General features: G+C 37.3%; 1 protein-coding gene across 4 annotated transcripts in view; it reads right to left on the bottom strand.

Annotated features, from left to right (window-relative positions):
- GDA (guanine deaminase) overlaps positions 1 to 19,341 on the bottom strand; it is a 166,007-nt gene that overhangs the window by 86,113 nt on the left and 60,553 nt on the right. For all 4 annotated transcript variants that reach the window (XM_079112039.1, XM_079112042.1, XM_079112040.1 and 1 more), the window contains exons 4-9: positions 15,073 to 15,160; positions 12,655 to 12,760; positions 8,426 to 8,453; positions 6,274 to 6,381; positions 4,048 to 4,155; positions 2,229 to 2,326 (exon numbers count right to left, since the gene is read on the bottom strand). In XM_079112039.1, coding sequence (XP_078968165.1) covers positions 2,229 to 2,326; positions 4,048 to 4,155; positions 6,274 to 6,381; positions 8,426 to 8,453; positions 12,655 to 12,760; positions 15,073 to 15,160 — 536 coding nt within the window. The remainder of the gene's footprint in view (positions 1 to 2,228; positions 2,327 to 4,047; positions 4,156 to 6,273; positions 6,382 to 8,425; positions 8,454 to 12,654; positions 12,761 to 15,072; positions 15,161 to 19,341) is intronic.

The following is a 19,341-nucleotide window of genomic DNA, read 5'->3' on the forward strand; positions in this document are numbered from 1 at the left end:
CTGCTTTTCTCTTTCAGAACTGGCCATGGAGAAATTCTCTGGCCTACCTTGTTTGATAGAAGGCTATAAGACCCTCACTTCAGAAAGGATCCTTCCCCATACCTGGGAGGAAAAAAATACTACACAGAGAAACCAAGAATCTGCCCAGCAGGGCTCACTGGGTTTCCCACTCAGTCTCTCAGCATTAGATCAAATCCTTTTCGTTCAATTATGTTTCTACATGCCTGTCCATGTTTCATCAAATCAAGCGTAAAAACAGGCAGAGTTCTCTGTATCTTTTGAGATTTTTTTTTTTTTTTTTGGCAGTGCTGGGGATCAAACCCAGGGCCTTGTGCTTGCAAGGTAAGCACTCTACCAACTGAGCTATCTCCCCAGCCTTTGATTTTTTATTCTAAAAGCCTCCATACATGTAAAAATTTGGTTAAAGAAATTTGTTAAGCTTGTCTCCCTTTTGTTTTAGAGGGTCAGATATGACCCTTGTGATGGGTGAGAAAAGGTGTCACCCCATTACTCCCCGGCACTCGAAAGATAAATGACAGGCGGTTACAACTAGAAAAGAGATACAGACTGGTGAATCCGGGTCTGAGATTTCAAATGCTGCCTCTGAGGATGCAGCAACTAAGAGAGAGAGTTCCTGGGCTGAATTCTGGACCTCAAGACTTTGATCTTAATATATTGTGCTGTCCGTATAAAAAGACAAATGAAAGCACATCCTTAGAAGTCTAAGAAGATGGGCTGGGGAGATAGCTCAGTCGGTAGAGTGCTTGCCTTGCAAGCACAAGGCCCTGGGTTGGATCCTCAGCACTGGGAAAAAAAAAAAAAAAAAAAAAAAAAAAAAGTCTAAGAAGATGCGAAGGTCAAATTAGTCTGCTCAAAAATGCACACACCTGTGATTTCCAAAACCCCATCAAACATATAATAAGCCTCTCAAAGTTGTTGAAGAGCAGCATTTAAGCAAAAATGTGTCCTTAAGAAATTTAACTTCGAATCCCAAGTTTCAAATCCGGATCCTGTTTTAATCAGAGGATGTTGTGCAGTGCATTCAAGGGATGGCATTTCTTCTCATATGGGGTCACTAGACCATAATTAAGGTTACAGTGGCAAGACTCCCTGTCATGTGACAATATCTGAAGACTTGGAGCTTCATGAGCCCCTCAAGACACTCCAGAAAAATGTCCTGTGGCTCTAAGTCCCCCTCACATACTGCCACTGACACACACCTGTGCCATTTGCAAAGTCCCTAGGCTTCCAACTGCCAAAACCTCCAAGTCCCTTGCCAAGGGACTTCTACTACTAAAGTCCTCTCTGTCCTTGTTTGGGAAAGGTCAGAAATTATAGGGAATTAATGCTCCTTCACTCCATCAGCAGCCCTCTACCAATCACTGTTGTTTGTACACTCACTCCCTGAAATTTCTCCAATAATTAAACTTCAGGAGCCCACGGTGATAACTCGCTTGATGATATAGATTCCTTACAGACTTCCTTCCTGTCTTACTTCTCTAATGGTACTCTCTAAGATCACCTCTTAAATAAATTACTTGTGCAATTTACCCATGGTAAAAACCCTGATGCACACCCATCACGGAATCTATGAATTTACTGAAAATGGATGCAACATTTTTATGTTTATGGGTTTTATTTTTTTCCTGGAGAGAAAATCCAGCAGTCATCTGATGCACTAATGAATTCATAACCTTTCAAAATGTTAAGAACATGTTACCAAAAAAAAGATTTTATATTCTGGGGAATTACAATAGCAAAATGTCCCTCCTGGGCTGCCCTGTGTAAACTGGCATCCTGTCAGATCCAGCATACTGTGGAGCATTGGCTTCTACTAGCACTGCACTTCCTTCTAACTCCAGAACTCCAAAAAGTGTCAGGACTGCCTTCCTGGGACACTGCCTGCCATGTGCATTCTTTCACATCTTGAATGCTGTTGGGTTTAAACTATTTCTGTTGTATTTCCCATTGTTCTTTTTTAATGCATATTGTAGGAGATTTGGTGTTTTCAAATGCATACTCTACAAAAAAAAAAAAATCCTCTTTTCGATATTCTTTTTTCCTTTGCCACAGTATGGGTAAATGTCCATTTATCTACTTCCTGTCCCAATAAAACATAACTATAACACAGATCCTGGAGGAATGAATGACAGAGAGAACAAAGTCATCTGGCTGCCTAAACGCAACATGCACATTTATAATCTTGCAAGCAATTATTGCCTACTTACGATAAATTAGAATTGGGGCAATGTGAGATGGATGCTCCCCGTTCGTTGAAGATGTTAAGTTCTTCTGCAGAAAGGTAGCAGCCATGCGCCATCACTGTCTGGAGAGAAGATGTTCTACATGGAGTTTATCACCCAAAAATGCTTACATCAGTACTCACTCAAAACAAGATAGGGAGAGACAAAAACTATGACTGGCTATTATCATCTTTACAAGAACAATTATGATTCTTTGTGCAAAATTCCTGGATATAAATCTTAGACTTCAGGAAAGGCCTGTAAAACATTGTACTACAAAAGTCTCAGCAAATTCATGAATTTCACTTGTGTTTCTTTTGGTTGATCCATAAAACCACGAGGGTTGGTCCAGATGATCTACAGCATCGAGTATCCAACCAGTTTGAAGAATTATGATTTTATTATTTCTACCTTGGAAAATTGTCAAGCTGCTTTCTTTTCTAAGTTTATGTGGTAAGCTACCTGTAGAGCTATGTTCACCAGAACTATGTTCCTATGTTCACCAGAACTTTCTAGAAGTAAGCTTTCCCTCATCAACACCTGGAAGCTACGAAAGTTACCCAGCAAAAATTTGTTCTTTATTTCTTCTTTTAGTTTTAATACAGGCAACTGTGATCTTGATACCATCAAATAAACTTTAACTCACCAATTTTTACATTTTCATAAAAATTAGGGAATATACTATCTAATAAACATTAATCCAGAAGGCAAAATTGGTCCAAGAAAGCAGAGGCATGGAACACATATGAAATCTCATTAAATTTTCAGTCTTGGTAATATCTGTGGGTTTTCTTGAAAGAGATTTTACTCGAGATTCTTCTTTTTTTTTCTCAGTATAAAACCTATATCTAAATAGCTTTCTCCTTTGGGAGGTATGGTTCAGTGACCACAGAATTATAATCTAAGTAAAACTTTCTCAACCTCTGTACAAATAAAATTAATATGCAAAGTGAAGGTTAATTTATTAATTATATGGAAATATATGTAAAGACAGATGAAAATTATGATGTAGCATTTACATGATTTATGCAGAGTATTAACCTTTTAAATCAGTTATGTGCACATCTCCAGTAACCCAGAAATTATTTGCTGCAGTAAACTCCACATGCAGTTTGTATATTTCATTGAAGGTCAAGGCCAAAGGGTATATTAGTGTAATGAGGTCGCTAGTCACTCGTATTAATTAATTATAAAATCATAATTAATTATAAAAGTAATACACACTCTTTTTTTTTCAAATCTCAGAACTTTAAAAAAAAAAAAAAGTGAAAAGCTCTGGTTTCTCCCTCAGGAAGAAGCATTTTCAACATTCAATGTGTGTCTTCCAGCCAATTTTTTCAGGTGAGAATGTGTTACTCAATACACACACATAGGCATCAAACTAGATTGCACATTCTTCCATGGAAGCCTGTACACTTCATTCTTTGTTGAAGAAAATTCTAATTATGTATGTTCTATAATGTAACCAATGCCCTACTGATAGCCCCTTTTAAATTTTCATATGTAATTTAATATCCTTATTCATATTCCTTATACAAAGGATCCTTAGGAATGTGTCTGCTGACTTAAAGAAAGGCACATTTACATGCTAATGGCTCTGTTGAAGTGTTCTTGGACCAAATGATAATCCCACCCTCAAAGGAAGCCTTTAGATTTATTGACTGAGAGGAGAGTTCTGGTCAATTTAAGCTACACACACACACACAAACACACACACACACACACACACACACACACACTGGGTCTCATTCTAGTTTGGTAAATGCCTGCATTTACCTAGATTACACCATGATATAGAATTTACCTTATTTGTCAGAAGATTGTTTCTATCATAAACATCTGTGTAGTTTTTATAATTGGGATATAAATTTTTCACAGCTTCAACTTCATCACGATTTTCACTTATATGGCTCTAAAAGAAAAGAAATAATATTTTCATTTATTTATGAAAAATAATAGAAGTTTTATTTCCTGCCTCAAAATGGTGTGACTGGTTTCTACCTGCCGTGTAAGGAACCATATCAATGGACAACAAAGGCTGTGCATGGGTTTTTACTTAAACCAATTATATGCATCATTACACCAATATGTGTGACAAATGGAATAGTATGAACATGGTGTGTGTGTATGTGTGTGTGTGTGTGTGTGTGTGTGTGTGTGTGTGCATGTGCGCATGAGCATGCATGTGTCATCTCAAGGCAAATTTTTCCAACCAATCCTTTTCAAATTCCTAACTATAGCAAGAAAAAATAAAAAGCTCTTTAAGAGAGTCGAGAGCCTTGCTGCTGCTTGTGGTAACCTTTCTCTTCCAGTGTTGACTTTGAAGCTGAGTTCAACAGCATGGTTCACTCATAAGAAAATTGAGACCTGAGTTTTATTCCAACTTCTGACCCTGATTGCGTGCCTTAGAGCAAGTCAGTTCTTTTCTTTGCATCTCCATTTTCTCATCTCTCAAGTAAAAAGTGTTCACTGGATGAGTGATTTTTTCCAAATTCTTTAAGCTGAAATGTTTTAGTCATGTTTCATGTTTGACAACGCACAGAAATCCATTATGTGGAAGGCATAAACAGGTTCAGAAAGAAGCAGCACTGGGACTCTGGGACCCTATCTCCAATCTGTCTCCTTTGTTGGTTTTCTGAATGAGTTCTGCAGCAGAAAACAGTTTGGAAATAACTGAGCTGGACAATCCTGCAATCATTGAGAAAGAGTCCATAAAAATCCAAATCAAGCAAAACAAGTGAGCTGGGACTCCCACACTGATCTTTCTCCTGGGTATCATAAAACCTGAGAGGACATAAATGTTTCTAAGATGCTACACTGTAGAGTAACCACCCCAGTCCCAAGTCTAAAACAACAATTATATCACACCAATTGGTGATAAGTATTATTTTGGGAAATAAAATTCACATGCAAATGTAATGTCATTTCTCTTTCTCTGAAAGATAGAATATATGTAGCCAGATAATTAAAAAAAAAATGATATTCTAAAATAGCTCTTCCACTTAGTGAGATCTATCCTGATCGTGAGGAAATACTTTTAAATAAAATACAGTGACACAGGAAGAGAAGAAAGGACAACTAGATGATACAGGTCATTATGGAAAATTTTGAGTTTTTCTCATTTAATTTTTTTCATATATTTTAAAATATAATTCGTATTTTATTCTTTGAGAAAGAGAGGTATTCTGTTTCCAAAGTAGAAACATCATCTAAGTTTTTAATTTTATGTCCAGGAGAATACTGTGTGAGATTGAACCCAAAACTCAATTATTATAGATCATAAATAATAATAGTATTAATAATGGGAAAGATAAGAATAGTTAATGGGACTTAAGAAGATAGACCATTTAAAAAAAATCTACAAAATAACAAAGAATTAATGTATTGCCTTTGCCCCAACTTTCCCTTTCCTATAAGATAGCCAACTCTTAAGAGGAGAAATTTTAGTGCAGTGTATAATTAAGCCTGAGTGGGGGAGGGGAAGCTCCCAATTTTAACCCATCTGCAAGGTTTTAAAAAAGTGTTATTCCTAAATTGCAACAACTTAATGACAAAGTAAGATATACTTTTTTTTTTCTTCCTGATTTTAAATTAAGAAACTAAGAACAAAAGGGCTTTTAAATGCACTTTGTGAAGTGAAAATTAGGTTCTTTTTGGTTCTCAAATAATTTGGTTCCTCCATGAATAAAGGTATGGAACATTGAGATAGTATCAAATAAAAGAGAAGTTGGAAATAAATGTATTAAATGTGTTCTACAGAAAATAAATAAACAGGCTGTCATTGATCTTGTTTATCAAGATGTATTTGTCTCTTGAATACTGATGGGAGAACACTGACGATAAAAGGAACTTCAGGTTTCTTACCTGCAGGATTAAAGAACCGGATTAGGTGACATCCTGTCAGGGCACTTCCCGCCCTGTTGTGACTTAACTCTGGGAGATCTCAGTAGAAGAAGTGGAAATTATGACTTAGAGTTCTGGAGAACCTTGCTGGTGAGGACAGAGGCACAAACAGAAGAAAAACACCTACCTGAATGTGCACATCGTGGGTCTTAGCGATGTTGCCAAGTTCACCCATCAAAGTCTCAGAGCAGGAAAGGGAAAACCGCGGTGTCACTATGGGCTTCACTCTAGGGTACTGACAATAATCAAGAAGAATTGATAAGGAAAATATGGATATCATAAACATGTAGCATATCTGAAAATGCATATTCGATAGCAAGGTGACTTTGCTCTTCATTTTTGAGGACAGACCCTGATTCTAAAAGTTGGGTGGAAGTGCTGGGTTTCATGGAAACATCTCACCACTGAGACTAGAGTATATTCTTCAGTACCAAGTTCAGCAGAAGAGGATTCTTCTCCCCTCCCACCCCCTCCCCTTCGCTCTCTTCTCTCATATTAAAGTGCAGATGAAGCCTAGAGTGAACGACCTTTATGAAGAGCATTGGAAGCAGAAAGAGGAGTTTTCAAAGGGAGAGTACTGGGAGCTTGCAAATGGGCTGGGGGGCGATTCCCCTTTCTACATCTTGAGTGTGCTGGCTCCAACCTCCCTGAGAACTATTCTGATGCAAAAGCAGCTCTGATGCCACTCACGGAGAGTGGCTGGGCATGAGAGAAGCACTCAGGGTGGCAGGGATAAGGATCTACAACATTCCACCTAAGCCTCCCAAGGTTAAATTGGAAGAAACTCTGAGTAGTTCTGTTTTCCAATCAGATCATAAAAGATTGTAAGGGGAGGGTCAGTCTTGCCGGTCTAAGAAATTATCCCCTGGAGCCATGAACCAACCTGCTGGGATAGAGGCAGGTAGTAACATGGTCTGCCTAGATTCACCAAGGCCAAGGCACTGCAAACGGGGTACTGACTGGTGACACATACAGAGAACAAGGCAGCCGTAGCCAGGGCACTGGGACTGGACAACGCTTGCATTTTAGATCAAACCAGGGTGCGAAAGTGATCAGAAGCAATAGGTAACCACCAAACAGTCCCATAGCTTCCAGGTTCTATCCCTCTGCCCACATCATGAAATCCTCTCTCCCATTTCTAGATACCAGTCCTGTGAAAGTAAAAAGTTCCAGAGGAGGAGGAAAACCACCAAGAATAGGAAAGCTGACTTGCGATGGTGACTCTCAACTGGGCAGTGACTCAGATTTTCATAACTTAGATCCACTAAAAACTTAGTGGATGCAGGATCAAATTCACCCATCTTACTAAATATAGTTTTCCTGTTGCATGTAGGCAAGGGGTTTTGCAGTCGAGAAAAGTACATGCAATTATAGGAATAAAGCAAACTTCACAATCTGCATATATTGGAGTAGGAATTAATCAAACACAATAAAATCAGTTAACAGTTTCTGGTCTCAAAATCAGGTTTTAAACAAAACCCAGGGTGTTGAGCAATGTTGCACATGCCTTCACTAAAAAGCAAAAAATGCCCAACTTTTGTTTCTAAGAGTTCAAATTTTATTGGATCTCAAAAATAAATGAATTCATGTAATATTTGTCTTTCTGGGTCTGCCATATTCTACGTAAACTAATGTTCTACATATTTATCTATGCCGAAACAAATGGCAGAATTCCTTTCCTTTTTAATCACTGAATAATAATATTTTATTGTGGGAGGTAGTTGTATTGCATTTTTTTAATACACTCATTTGTCTAGGGGATTTAGGTTCTTTCCATATTTTGGCTATGGTGAATAACACTGTAATAAACATGGGGGTACAGATATCTCTTTAACATACTGATTTTATTTTCTTTACACATATGTCCAGAAACAGGAGATATTGTTCAAGGGTACAAATTTTCAGTTATAGGATAAACAGTTTCTTGGACTTAACTGTACAGGTCAGGGGATAATGGATGTGTTAATCAATTTGATTGAGAATATCATTAAACAATTGTATGCACATATCAAACCATCACATTGTACAACTCAAATATGTAAAGTCTTCATTTGTCAACTGAATATTTTAAATTTTTAAAAATATTTAAAAATTGAAAAAATACGTGACCTCAATGAGTTGAATTGACAGATCCACTGTGACAACAATTTAAGGTTGTAGGAAAATCCTTCTTCATGCATGGAATGAACAAAATGTACACAGACCAAAGTCTATCAAACAATTTAACAAAGATGAACAGTATAGCCATTCAAATGCAAGCTCTGAACACATTTACTTACATTCCTTTGAAGCATTTCTGACACAAATCTGAAATAAAACAACAAATGGGAATTTAGAAAATTTAAGCATTTTCAAATCAATGTTTTAAAAGGGTGAAAACATGATCCTTACATGTCCTAATTTCCATGCAAGCACTTCTAATGCTGCACATGTTTCACCTCCACTGATTAAAGATTAATAAGTAGTAATTACTCTGCTCTCTCATTTGCAGCCAAAGATGGGAGGCAAAATCACAGGGAAATGGGATGTTATCATCTAGCATCAGTTGGGCTGTTCATGAGTATTCCCATAGGACTCAAGCTGTTGTACCAGCTCCAACTGTGTGGGGGGGAATATCGCAATATGTTGTGCTCCATGGATATCACCAGCATGGTGTCCTGTGCACCTGGAAGCATTTAGAAGCCATTGTATTCTCCACTGCTAATTCCCCTAAAGTGGAAGCTACTCATTCATATGATATCACCATTTATTCCCAAGGGCACAGTCTCATTGCGGGAGAGGGGATGTTGGAATAAGGAATAGACCAGAGGTGGTTGTAAAGCATGCAGTGAATGGGACACATGGTGACAACTGTAAATAAAGCCTGCATAATGGCTCCTTCTGCTCTGGCTGGAAAGGTTTTTAGCTATAGTTTCCTTCCTTCTGGTATTCTTTGGCTTCCAAATAAAATGTGAATTAAGGTTTACAACAATGAACAGAGTTGAGCACACGCCCAGTGCTAACAGGAAGGTGGGAACTTTCTCCCCTCTGTGAGCATGCCAGTCCCTCTGTCCTCCTTTTCAGGGGACATGCTGAAAGTGAGAGAGGCCTAGGGAATGGAAACAAAGTTGGACTTCAAAAAAATTTGCATCAGGATAGGTTATTTTTAGGCAAAGATTTATATCTAAGAATTTTCTTCTATATCTCTTGGATGTTGAATATAATTCAATGGAAATCCTTGTCAAATACTCAAGGTACTATGGAAAAGCTACTGCAGATTAGGCAAGAAAAATATGATCAACAGAATTTCCAAATTGTATGAAGATGAAATAATAAAAACTCATGATCTCAAGCAATAAAATGACCTACAACCAAAAGCACTCTAATGAGCAGGTCACACGTACTTAAAACCAAATCCAATCTTCAGGAGAAGCCCTGATCTGTAATACAGGATAGGAAGACAGTAATTTTAACAACAATTTTTTTATTTTACAAAGGGATTTACCTTATAGGTCCTATAGCAAGTTCCTGGAGACTTTAAAACATAATTTTATGCACAAATGTTGATATAAAAAAATTTTTTTAGGAATATACCAGTTTTATCTAGTTAGGTAACCAACACAGTGGCCTCAGCAAATGGGAGCAGGGACTTAATGCATTAATTTGTCTTTCAACTTTTTTCTATGTCATACAAAGACTCCAGAGTGTGTTGATACATCTTGAGATATATCAACAGTCTGTACTCAGTCTTTTAAAATTTTTCTCTTCAACTGTGTGGGGTTAGGAGATAAAAGTGAGAGGAAGGATGCTAGAAGCATGGATAGAAGCACTATTGTACCACAGGAGAAAATCATGCATAGCTGGAATCTGAAAATGTGCTCCACTTTAAACCTTCAAAGTCTTTGCAAAAGAAATTATTCCTTATGAATTTAGAAGCAACCCTTTCAAAAATATATTTACTTTGGAACAAGAACCAATTACTTTCTGCTCAACTCTTATTTAAAGGGATATGAGCCAGAAAGTACACGTCTCACAGACATTTCTATTTTCAAAAGCTCTTTTATTAAAATACAATTTACATACCATAAAATTTACCTGTTTTAAGTTACTATCCAATAATTTTAGTACATTTACTGAGATGTGGAATTATCATCATCATCCAGTTTTTAAACATTCTCATCACCCCAGTTAGATTCCAGTTAGCCCATTGGCAAATAATGGGCTTTCCTACCTCCAGTCCCAGGCAATCTCTAGTCTAACTTTCTCTATGGATTTGCATTTGCTGTACATTCCACATAAATAGAATCATACTCTATGAGGCCTTTTGTGTTTGGTTCTTTCTCTTTTGCATAACATATTTAAAGTTCACCCAAGATTGTAGCACACATCAGTACCTCATTCCTTTTATGGCTGAATAGTATTCCATAGTATGCCTCATTTTGTTTATCCACTCACCAACTGATGGACATTTAGATTGTTTCTGCTTCTTGGTGAATGACAACTTCCCAGATGGCATTTGGTGACCTGGCTCTTACCCCTTTCTTGCTTGCAGTTCTCATAGTGAACTGAAGCATAAGCTGAAAATTCTCCATCCTGAGATAAGCCTAGGCTCTGTTCTTTTTTTCTCCTAGAGAGGATGTCCTGTAACCCTTTAGTCCAGTCCATCAAGTTTTGCCCAGGTATAAAACACCAGAAGGAATGGAATATGATCCCTCAGCTGTAGTGCAGTGTGGGGTGTAGGTAGACAAGAAGCCACCCATACTGGGTTACTCCTGAGCCCCAGGCAGCAGCTTACCAAGAATCCTAGGCTTCTATTATCCCTTGCTGAGTATCTGCAGGTAAAAAACTTGCTTCCTTCACTTTATGCATTCTGCAATGTTCTGTGTCTCACTGAACTCACTGGTACATGATATTGGTGAGGTGTTTGAAATCCTTTGCTAGCCTAAAGGTGATGCATTGTGAAACCTGATTCATGTTTGGCTTCTATGAATATTACTATGAATATTTGCATATGATTTTTTATGTGGACATAGGCTTTCATTTTCTTTGTACATATCTATTTTTTATGATTCTATCTGCATATGGCATCCTATTCTTTGAGGTGGAGAATTTTCCAAAATTCTCAACCTCTGGTGAACCCTATTCTATGCTCAGAAGAGCAACAGCGCAGAACTTGGTCCCTTCCATGTTCTCTGCTTAGATTACATGCAACATTTGAAGGTCCTCAGAACCTTTGTAGGTAGTACAGTGAGCCTACAGATAGGGAACCAAGGAAGCAAAAGGAATCAGTCTTCCTGCTTATATGTCTACACTTCACCTTCAGAAGATGCCTTCTCAAGTCACAAGTTCATTTTAATGTTTCCACAATAAAACTAGAACTTTTCTCTTTCTATTGTAGGAAAAATGGTAGTGAGGGATACAGTCCCTTGAAAAAACACTAAATAGATGCAGAGTTCCAACATACTGGTAGCTTTAGGTGGATTAATTATGGACAGCACTTTTCTTCTTTGTACATCTTATTGCTTCTTCATGTTTTATACAAAGGGAGCACATATTCTTTAGGTATTTTTTAAAAACTTTTAAATTAAAGTTCTTTTGCCTATAAATGTAACTCATTTTTGTAACTTCTTGTATAATATTTTTTTCCATAAATGATTCCTCACTTACATCATCATTTTTAAATAAATAAGTACCATATAAGTGCTCTTGCATGCCTTCTGTTTCCTTTATTATTATTATTATTTTTTTTTACATTGAATACAAGGTGGGATCCTTGTCATGGTAAAAAGAACTCAAAATTTAGAGTTGTAGACCCTGGTTTTAAGTCCTCGCTCTGCCACTTAAAACTATGTAACTACTATGGTTTGGGTAAAGTTCACTCAAAGGTCCACATGTTAAAGGCTTGGTCCCCAGGTGGCATTGTTGGGAAGTGGTAGAACCTTCAGGAGGTGGGGCCTAGAGGAAGGTTCTCAGGTCATGCCCCTGAGCAGGAATTGTGGAACTACAGTCAGCCTTCTCTTTCTGGCTCTGCCTCCTGACTCGGGAGGTGAGTGATTTTCTCCATCATGTACTCTTGCCATGACGTGCTGACTCACCAGAGTCCTAAACATGGAGCCACTGGGTCATGTACTGGAACCTCCAGAAACTCAGCCCAAATAAACCTTTGGTCTTTCAAGTTTATCATCTCTGATATTTCATTATACCAATGGGAAGCTGACTAATACATTGAGTACAGGCAAGTCACTCAGTCTATGCCACATTCAGTCGATGTATCATAAAAGAAAGATCCCTCATGGAGGTTTCTGTAAGGAACAAGTATAGCACTTCAGAGGAATGTTCTTTGTAAATCATTAAGAATTAAGGTGACTGAGCAGATTCACTATGGACTAGTTGAAGACACTGCATTGAACAGAACATTCTGATCCCAACTGGGTCCTTAAAGTGTCTGGTTTCTTCTCTCCATCTTGAACTCCATCAGTGCAGCAGAATACTTATCAAAAAGACAAATCAAGACCAATTAGCGTGTTACCTCTCTGTTTCCTTGATTGATTCTTCAGTGGTCTCCTTGTATTCTGGAACAGTATCATTCAAATCCATGCATACTTTGCCCACAAATGCTCGTTGCCCAAATTTATCTGTGAAACACACATGAAAAGGGTCTGAAGGCATATTTCTTTTTCAAAGAGTGCTTTTTCTGAGTTTTTAAAAAACACCTATAAATTAAAATCACTTTGACAAACACCAATAAGAACGTAAAGGATCATCTGACATCAGGTCACTTAAGAACAACATTCCTCATATTTAGTAAGTAGTAAAGGTTCTTCCATTCATTCCACATCCCTACTCCCAGACTACCCAGGTAATAATTGAGTGCTTTGTACTTCTTATTCAGCTTTTCCTTTTACATATGCAGTTTGTCTGTATTTTTACTAATATCATAACTATTTTTGCTCTCATTTTATCTCAAAGGAGGAAACAGCCTCATATCCCAGAGAAATATTCTAATACTCTTTAACATGCCTACACTGTTTCTTCTTTTTCTTTCTTTATTTTTTTCCTTCACTCACAATCTCCCCACTATCTTCTACTCTACCACCACCCCCAGGATTGAGTCTCTGTGTGTATATATATGTATATGGATACATACATACATACATACATATATATACACATATATAGACATATAGATCCTCTTCTAGATAATACACAATATGGTGCAGTGTTAAGAACTTGGGTGCTGGAGTTCAGCAGACTTGGATTTTCTACCTTATCTCTATCTGACTACTTCTAAGACAGCAGATAATATTTGCTTAAGGTTTGGTCCCAATGGTCTCTGCTACGTGCAGGATTTTTTTTTTTTTTTTTTTTTTTTTTTTTTTTTTTTTTGGTACTAGGGATTGAACCCAGAAGTACTTAACCACTGAGCCACATCCCTAGCCCTTTTTACTTTTTTACTTGAGACAGGGTCTCACTAAAGTTGCACAGGGCTTGCTAAATTGCTGAGGCTGGATTTGAACTTGTGATCCTCCTACCTCAATCTCCCGAGCCACTGGGATTACAGGTGTGCACCCCCACACCCAGCTGTGAGCAGGATTTTAAGAAATGTACACAATAACATACATCAGGTGTCTGGCGTATGGTACTAGCAGCTCTCAGTACTAAAGAAACTAGTTCCCATCAGAGGTGATAGAAGAATTGTTCTGGCTATAATGTTGAAGCTACATGGGCAATGTTAATTGTTTTCACAATTTTTGTACCACTGGCATAAAGAGTCTTTCAAAGATCTGTCTCTTTCTTTCCCCTGTAATTTATTTTAATACCTGGCCATTAGATTAATCTCCCTTAAAATACCACTTTCATTATATCACTCACCTGTCTCAAAACCATCTCTGAGTCTTTGATTCACTTGTGGGCTCCTCCACAATCTGAACGGTCCCGTCTGCCCAGCTCCTCCACCCTCCCACCATGCAAAGAATCCTCTGCACCATAAACTCTTCTATTTCCTGCATCCTGTATCCATCCCCCATTGGCATTCCTGTCCCCATGCCCCTGTCCATCTCATGTCCTCCACCGGGTAGACAATTTAGTCTTTCCCCATTTTCTCTCCCCTCCAGAGTTCAGTGTAAAAGCCCTATCCCTGAAGGCTTCCAGATGACCCAATCCTGGGCTCTCTTGGTCTCCTTTGAAAGCTGTAATATTTACTTTTAGCATCACTCATTAGGTCTTTGGCATAAACTTCTTATCCACCAGCAGCTCACAGTATTTACTGAGTGCCTGCTGTGTGCCAGGCAGTGTGCTGGGTACGAGTTTAGGAATCATCAACCTAAATCCAATCATAGCTCTATGTACTAGCCATGCAAACTTGAACAAATTATTTACCCTCTCTAAGCATCTGTGCATAAAGAATATCAATGCCAATCTCAGAGGGCTGTATACAGATGTATTAATCCATATAGAGTGCTTCGTATAACATCTGGCACCTAGTAACAGTACCACAAATAGAACTATTCTGTCTCTTCAAGAGCAGAGACTCTATTTTCTGTTTCATTTAACACTGTGTCCTGAGTTTAGCCAACAACCAAAACCTGCCTCTTGACTATCATGTAATAAACTGTTGCAATAGCTAAAATTAATAAACTGCCCTAAAAAAGCCCTAAATTAATACACAAAACTGAAATCCATAAACACTAAAATTCACAAACATTATTCTGGATTCATAAACACTATTCTGAAAGAGAAAGCATAAATAAATAATCAAATGACCTAAACAATAAAAAGAAATTCAAGGGCTAAGGTTATACATAGACACTTAATTATTTGCAAAATAATGCAATGCTCAAATTCTAGCAATTAAAAGGCCGGACTGCCACCAAATGTAAGTTGTTGCCAGGCATGGCCTGGCTGTCTTCTCTTGATGTGCCCATAAATTCTGCTTTCATCTACTCACCTGTAATTTCTGCAAGGAGCAGAGATGAGTCAGTGTGAATTGTTCCAAAGTAACAAGCTGTGGTTGTTCCATTCTTTAGCGTTCTCCTCTAAAAATAAACCACAAAAACCCTGAATTGCATGTGCTCAGAAAAGTCACATGGCATACGCGGACGAAAATAGAATCCTAGTTTTTAATTTTAAAATGTTTTTATTTAAAGGTATGCCATCTTGATGTGGAATATACTTAAGTAAGTGGCAAAAATACATATAGTCCAAAAGTGTTAGCTGGAGAAGTTGATGCTTTTGATTTCCTAGATTCACACAGTTCTGTGTTTCAGAATTCAGAAAATGTGATACTAATGAATTCTTTATTTTTAGGATTATTTAAGGTTATCCAGATTTTTATTACATCTGGGACTGTAATAGAAAAAGAAAATTTTTTCTTCTATTATAGAGTAAAATTATTCGGCCAGATTTCTAGTTAAACCTGGCAGATTGATCACACATATCTTTTTTCCTTAGCAAATTTCTACTAACATAATGGTAATAAAGAACCAAATTTATTAACCCACAAGAAGAACATAAGAGGAAACAGAAGCAGAGGAAATATTTCAACATCTTTTTGAAAGACAAAAAACATGGATAAGACCCTGGAAACAAATTGGGAAGAGGGTAGGAAGCATGTGGGCATCAGCAGGAAATTGCTGGAAGTCTGTGCAAGGTCCTACTTTTCCCCAGGGAAGTCAGTCAACCACCCTAAGATCTATATTCTTGGTAGAAAGTGGATAGTACATAAAGGGTGCAAGTCCCAAAACACAAGGTGAAGAAGCGGATTAACCTGGCCAACCTCTAGGGCTCTCTGTCTTCTTTCCACCACTCTGAAAAGGGACTGCAAGATTCTTTCTTAAAGAAAATAAATGGCTCTAGAAGAAAGGTACACTCGGAGTGACACTAAGAACCTGTTCATTGCTGCAACTGTTCATCCTATAATAAAGTTCACCAGTCAGAAGGTGCTATCTCCACTAGCTCTTCCAACCAGCATCTCAGAGCATTGCCCTTAGGCATGAACGCATGTACACCCAAAGTTCAACAGACACTTGAGGAAACCTGCTATAAACAAGAGGAGGGAGGGGAGAAAGAATCTAAAAAAAAAATGAAAAGCTTGGAGGAAACAGATAATTTACAAGTTCAGGAGAAATCTCTGTTAAAAAAAAAAAAAAAACTAACATCTTCAAAGAAATAAGATCAGATGTTATGTGCACAAACAAGAACAGAATGCTATGCAAATCAGAGGAGAAGAGCTCTCCAGAAGCAAAAATAGTTTACCTGATGTTTGGAATCCAGTAGACAGGTTATAGAATAACTTAGAAATAATCTCTTAGAAAAAGAAAGATGGACATCAGAAATAAAGAGATAAGAAAGTAAGGCTCATTCTCGGAGGTCCAACATTTAGAATAAAGTTCTAAAATTAATTTTTAAAGAAAATGGAGGGTATGAAATTAACTGGGATATAATATTAGTCTTCAAACTGAAAATTCTTATCAAATTCCCAGCACAATGAATTAAAAACAACCCAAATAAGCCACACAATGTGAGACATTAAGTCCATAAATACAGAAAGAAACTAAAAACTGCCAGAAAAAGAAAATCAACCATAGACAAAAGACAGAAACCACAGTGGCACTGGGCTTTTCACCTACAGTGCTGGAGGCAGAAGAACAAGGTCTTCAAAATTCTGGAGAAGTTGTTTTTAATGTAGAATTTATATCCTGGCAAACAGTCAGTCAAGTATGGTTGTAGCATAGAGATATGATTAGATTTTCGAAGACTTGAAATCTTTAACGCCTCCATAAAAACTTTCTTAGGAAGCTTCTAGAAGATGTGTTTTAGCAAAATGAGAGAGTAGCACAAAAAAAGGAATTCCTGACTCCAGGGAGAGAGGGGGTGTTGGCTCAAGGGCACAAAACTTCATTCATGAAAGATGATTCACTTCCAGAGAGCTAATGTACGGAACAGTGGCTACAGTTATCAGTACTATACTATTGTATATTTCAAAATTGGTTGAGATGGTACCTTTTATATCAAAGGCTTTTACCACAGGGTGGGGAAGAAAAAGAAAGAAAGAAGAGGGGAGACAAACTTTGCAGGTGATGACATCTGTGTTTATGATCTTGACTATGATGGATTCATGGTTGTGTATACTTATCTCCAAATTCATCAAGTTATAGTGTACATTAATTATGTACAGTATTTTTGTATGTCAAAATGTATGTCCATCATACCCCCAATAATGTAGTTAAATAAAAAGTGAAGAGAAAATAATGAAAACCACCAAATTCTAGTTAACAATAGAAACATTATACAGGTATTGGATAGGAAGCCCCTGTCTTGGGGTCAGGTCTGAGCAGAGGGGTATGTGGATTAGGAGGAAGAAAGCCTTAGCTGGATGAGAAACTGTAGTTTCAAATAGGACCAGAACGAACTAAAAAGAGTAGAAAGTTCAGGAATCTGCGCAAACTAGAGTCAAGGACAAGATAGGGATAGCCCAAAAAGGATGGAAGGAAGAAAGGGAGGGAAGGAAGGAGAGAAACTCAAAGCTACTCCTGTTTGTTCCCACTGAGATCAGCCCATTTAATCAACAGGCTTTGCAATTATTACTTAAGTAATTTAAAAAAAATAAGAAAAGGGTTTGGCTTAAATTGTTACTAGCCAGGCCATCTTCAATGCAGCTACTTTCCTTCTTCATCAATTCTGTGTTTGGCCTTCCCAGGTCCCAATTCCACTCTAGATATTCATACGTTTTACAGAGAACTATTAATGATTATTTTGTAATTTTCCATTTTTAAAGAAATCTGTCTGGAACAACATCAAATTATAGGCTATATTTTCTAGCCTTTCTTCAGTCATTCTTGACAAAAAAGTTTTGAGACCAAGTGTTATGAACTCAAAATCGATTTCAAACTCAAGATGACCATGAGCTTCAAGGCCAGTAGCAATGGCCTTTTTAATGGTGATGGTGGGGGGAAGACTCTCCTTTTCTTCACCCTTGTATCATAGTGACAAATCATGTCTTTGGAACTGGTTGAATTCCTCCCTTATACATCTGCCCAATTGTTGAAGACCCCGTAGAGAACATTTACAATCAGTTTGTCTCAGTTCATTGACCAAAGATCTTATTCTCCTGTCCCCTAACTGTAATATAAACAGATTCCTGAACTTTCTTGTCTTTTTAGTTCATGTCAGCTCTATTTGAAGTTGCAAACTTTCATTCAGTTAGCAGTGCTGAAAGACATATTTTTTTTAGGTTTGGTTTACTGGGAGTTTTTTTCTTAATTTTAGGAGATGTTTGCTAACATATACTTTATTTGAAGATTGTCACTGCTGGCATAATCTATGGATCAAATTTGTTGAAGTAGATCTATGACTGTTTCTGGGGGAAAAAAGAAAAAGCAATACCATTATTGGTTCTATTTATGGGTACTTGTTTATTCTCCTTTGCATTGCCACAGGAAACCTTAAGTCTAGCGACAAGTTCTAGTGAGCAAATCTCAATGTTCTTAAACAGATGCCGGTCATACCCTCAGCTCATCCAGTTATTAGTATGTGAGCCTGCTCATAATCTGAAATATGTATGCATGCAAATACCCATCAGGAATTAAGCCTATTTTATACTCACCAACATCCAAAACTTAAACAAATCTCTGATATAAGAACTAATATTGTCAGGATATTGCCTGAGGGATATATAGTTATTGATACCTTTCCCTCTAAATAGAATACTCTGATACAGTTGGGCTTTTTGATTCCATAGCATCTTTACATACATATTTTGACAACACAGCAACTATCCACATAAAGGAATATTGGGATTAATTTCCTTAAATTTCATTATAAGGAATGAATATGCTTTATTTTAACAAACGTGATATTTTTTAAGGTGATGTACACAGTGTAAATTTCATAGCTGATCTCTGGATCAGGTACTAGACATTTAAAGCCTAATTTCTGACAAACTCTAAAGAGTTTATCCAACCCCTGACTCCTGTGGTATACATTGACTTCTCAATTTTATTGTATTTTTCCACTCTTCTTTTTTCTTTGCTGAGATTTGATGACTCACTTTCTTTTGTTGTATACCATGCAATTTTAAGCTATCTCAAAACCTTTTTAGAACAACATGAGGTAAAAATAAATTTTGAGAATAAAGACTTGGTGTGGTTAACAAAACTCATTAACATAATGTGTCAGCGACTTCATATACAGTGTTGAGTCCTTCTCAGTTTTCCTG

The sequence above is a fragment of the Sciurus vulgaris genome (genome assembly GCF_902686455.1).
Source record: "Sciurus vulgaris genome assembly, chromosome: 15".
NCBI lineage: Eukaryota > Metazoa > Chordata > Mammalia > Rodentia > Sciuridae > Sciurus > Sciurus vulgaris.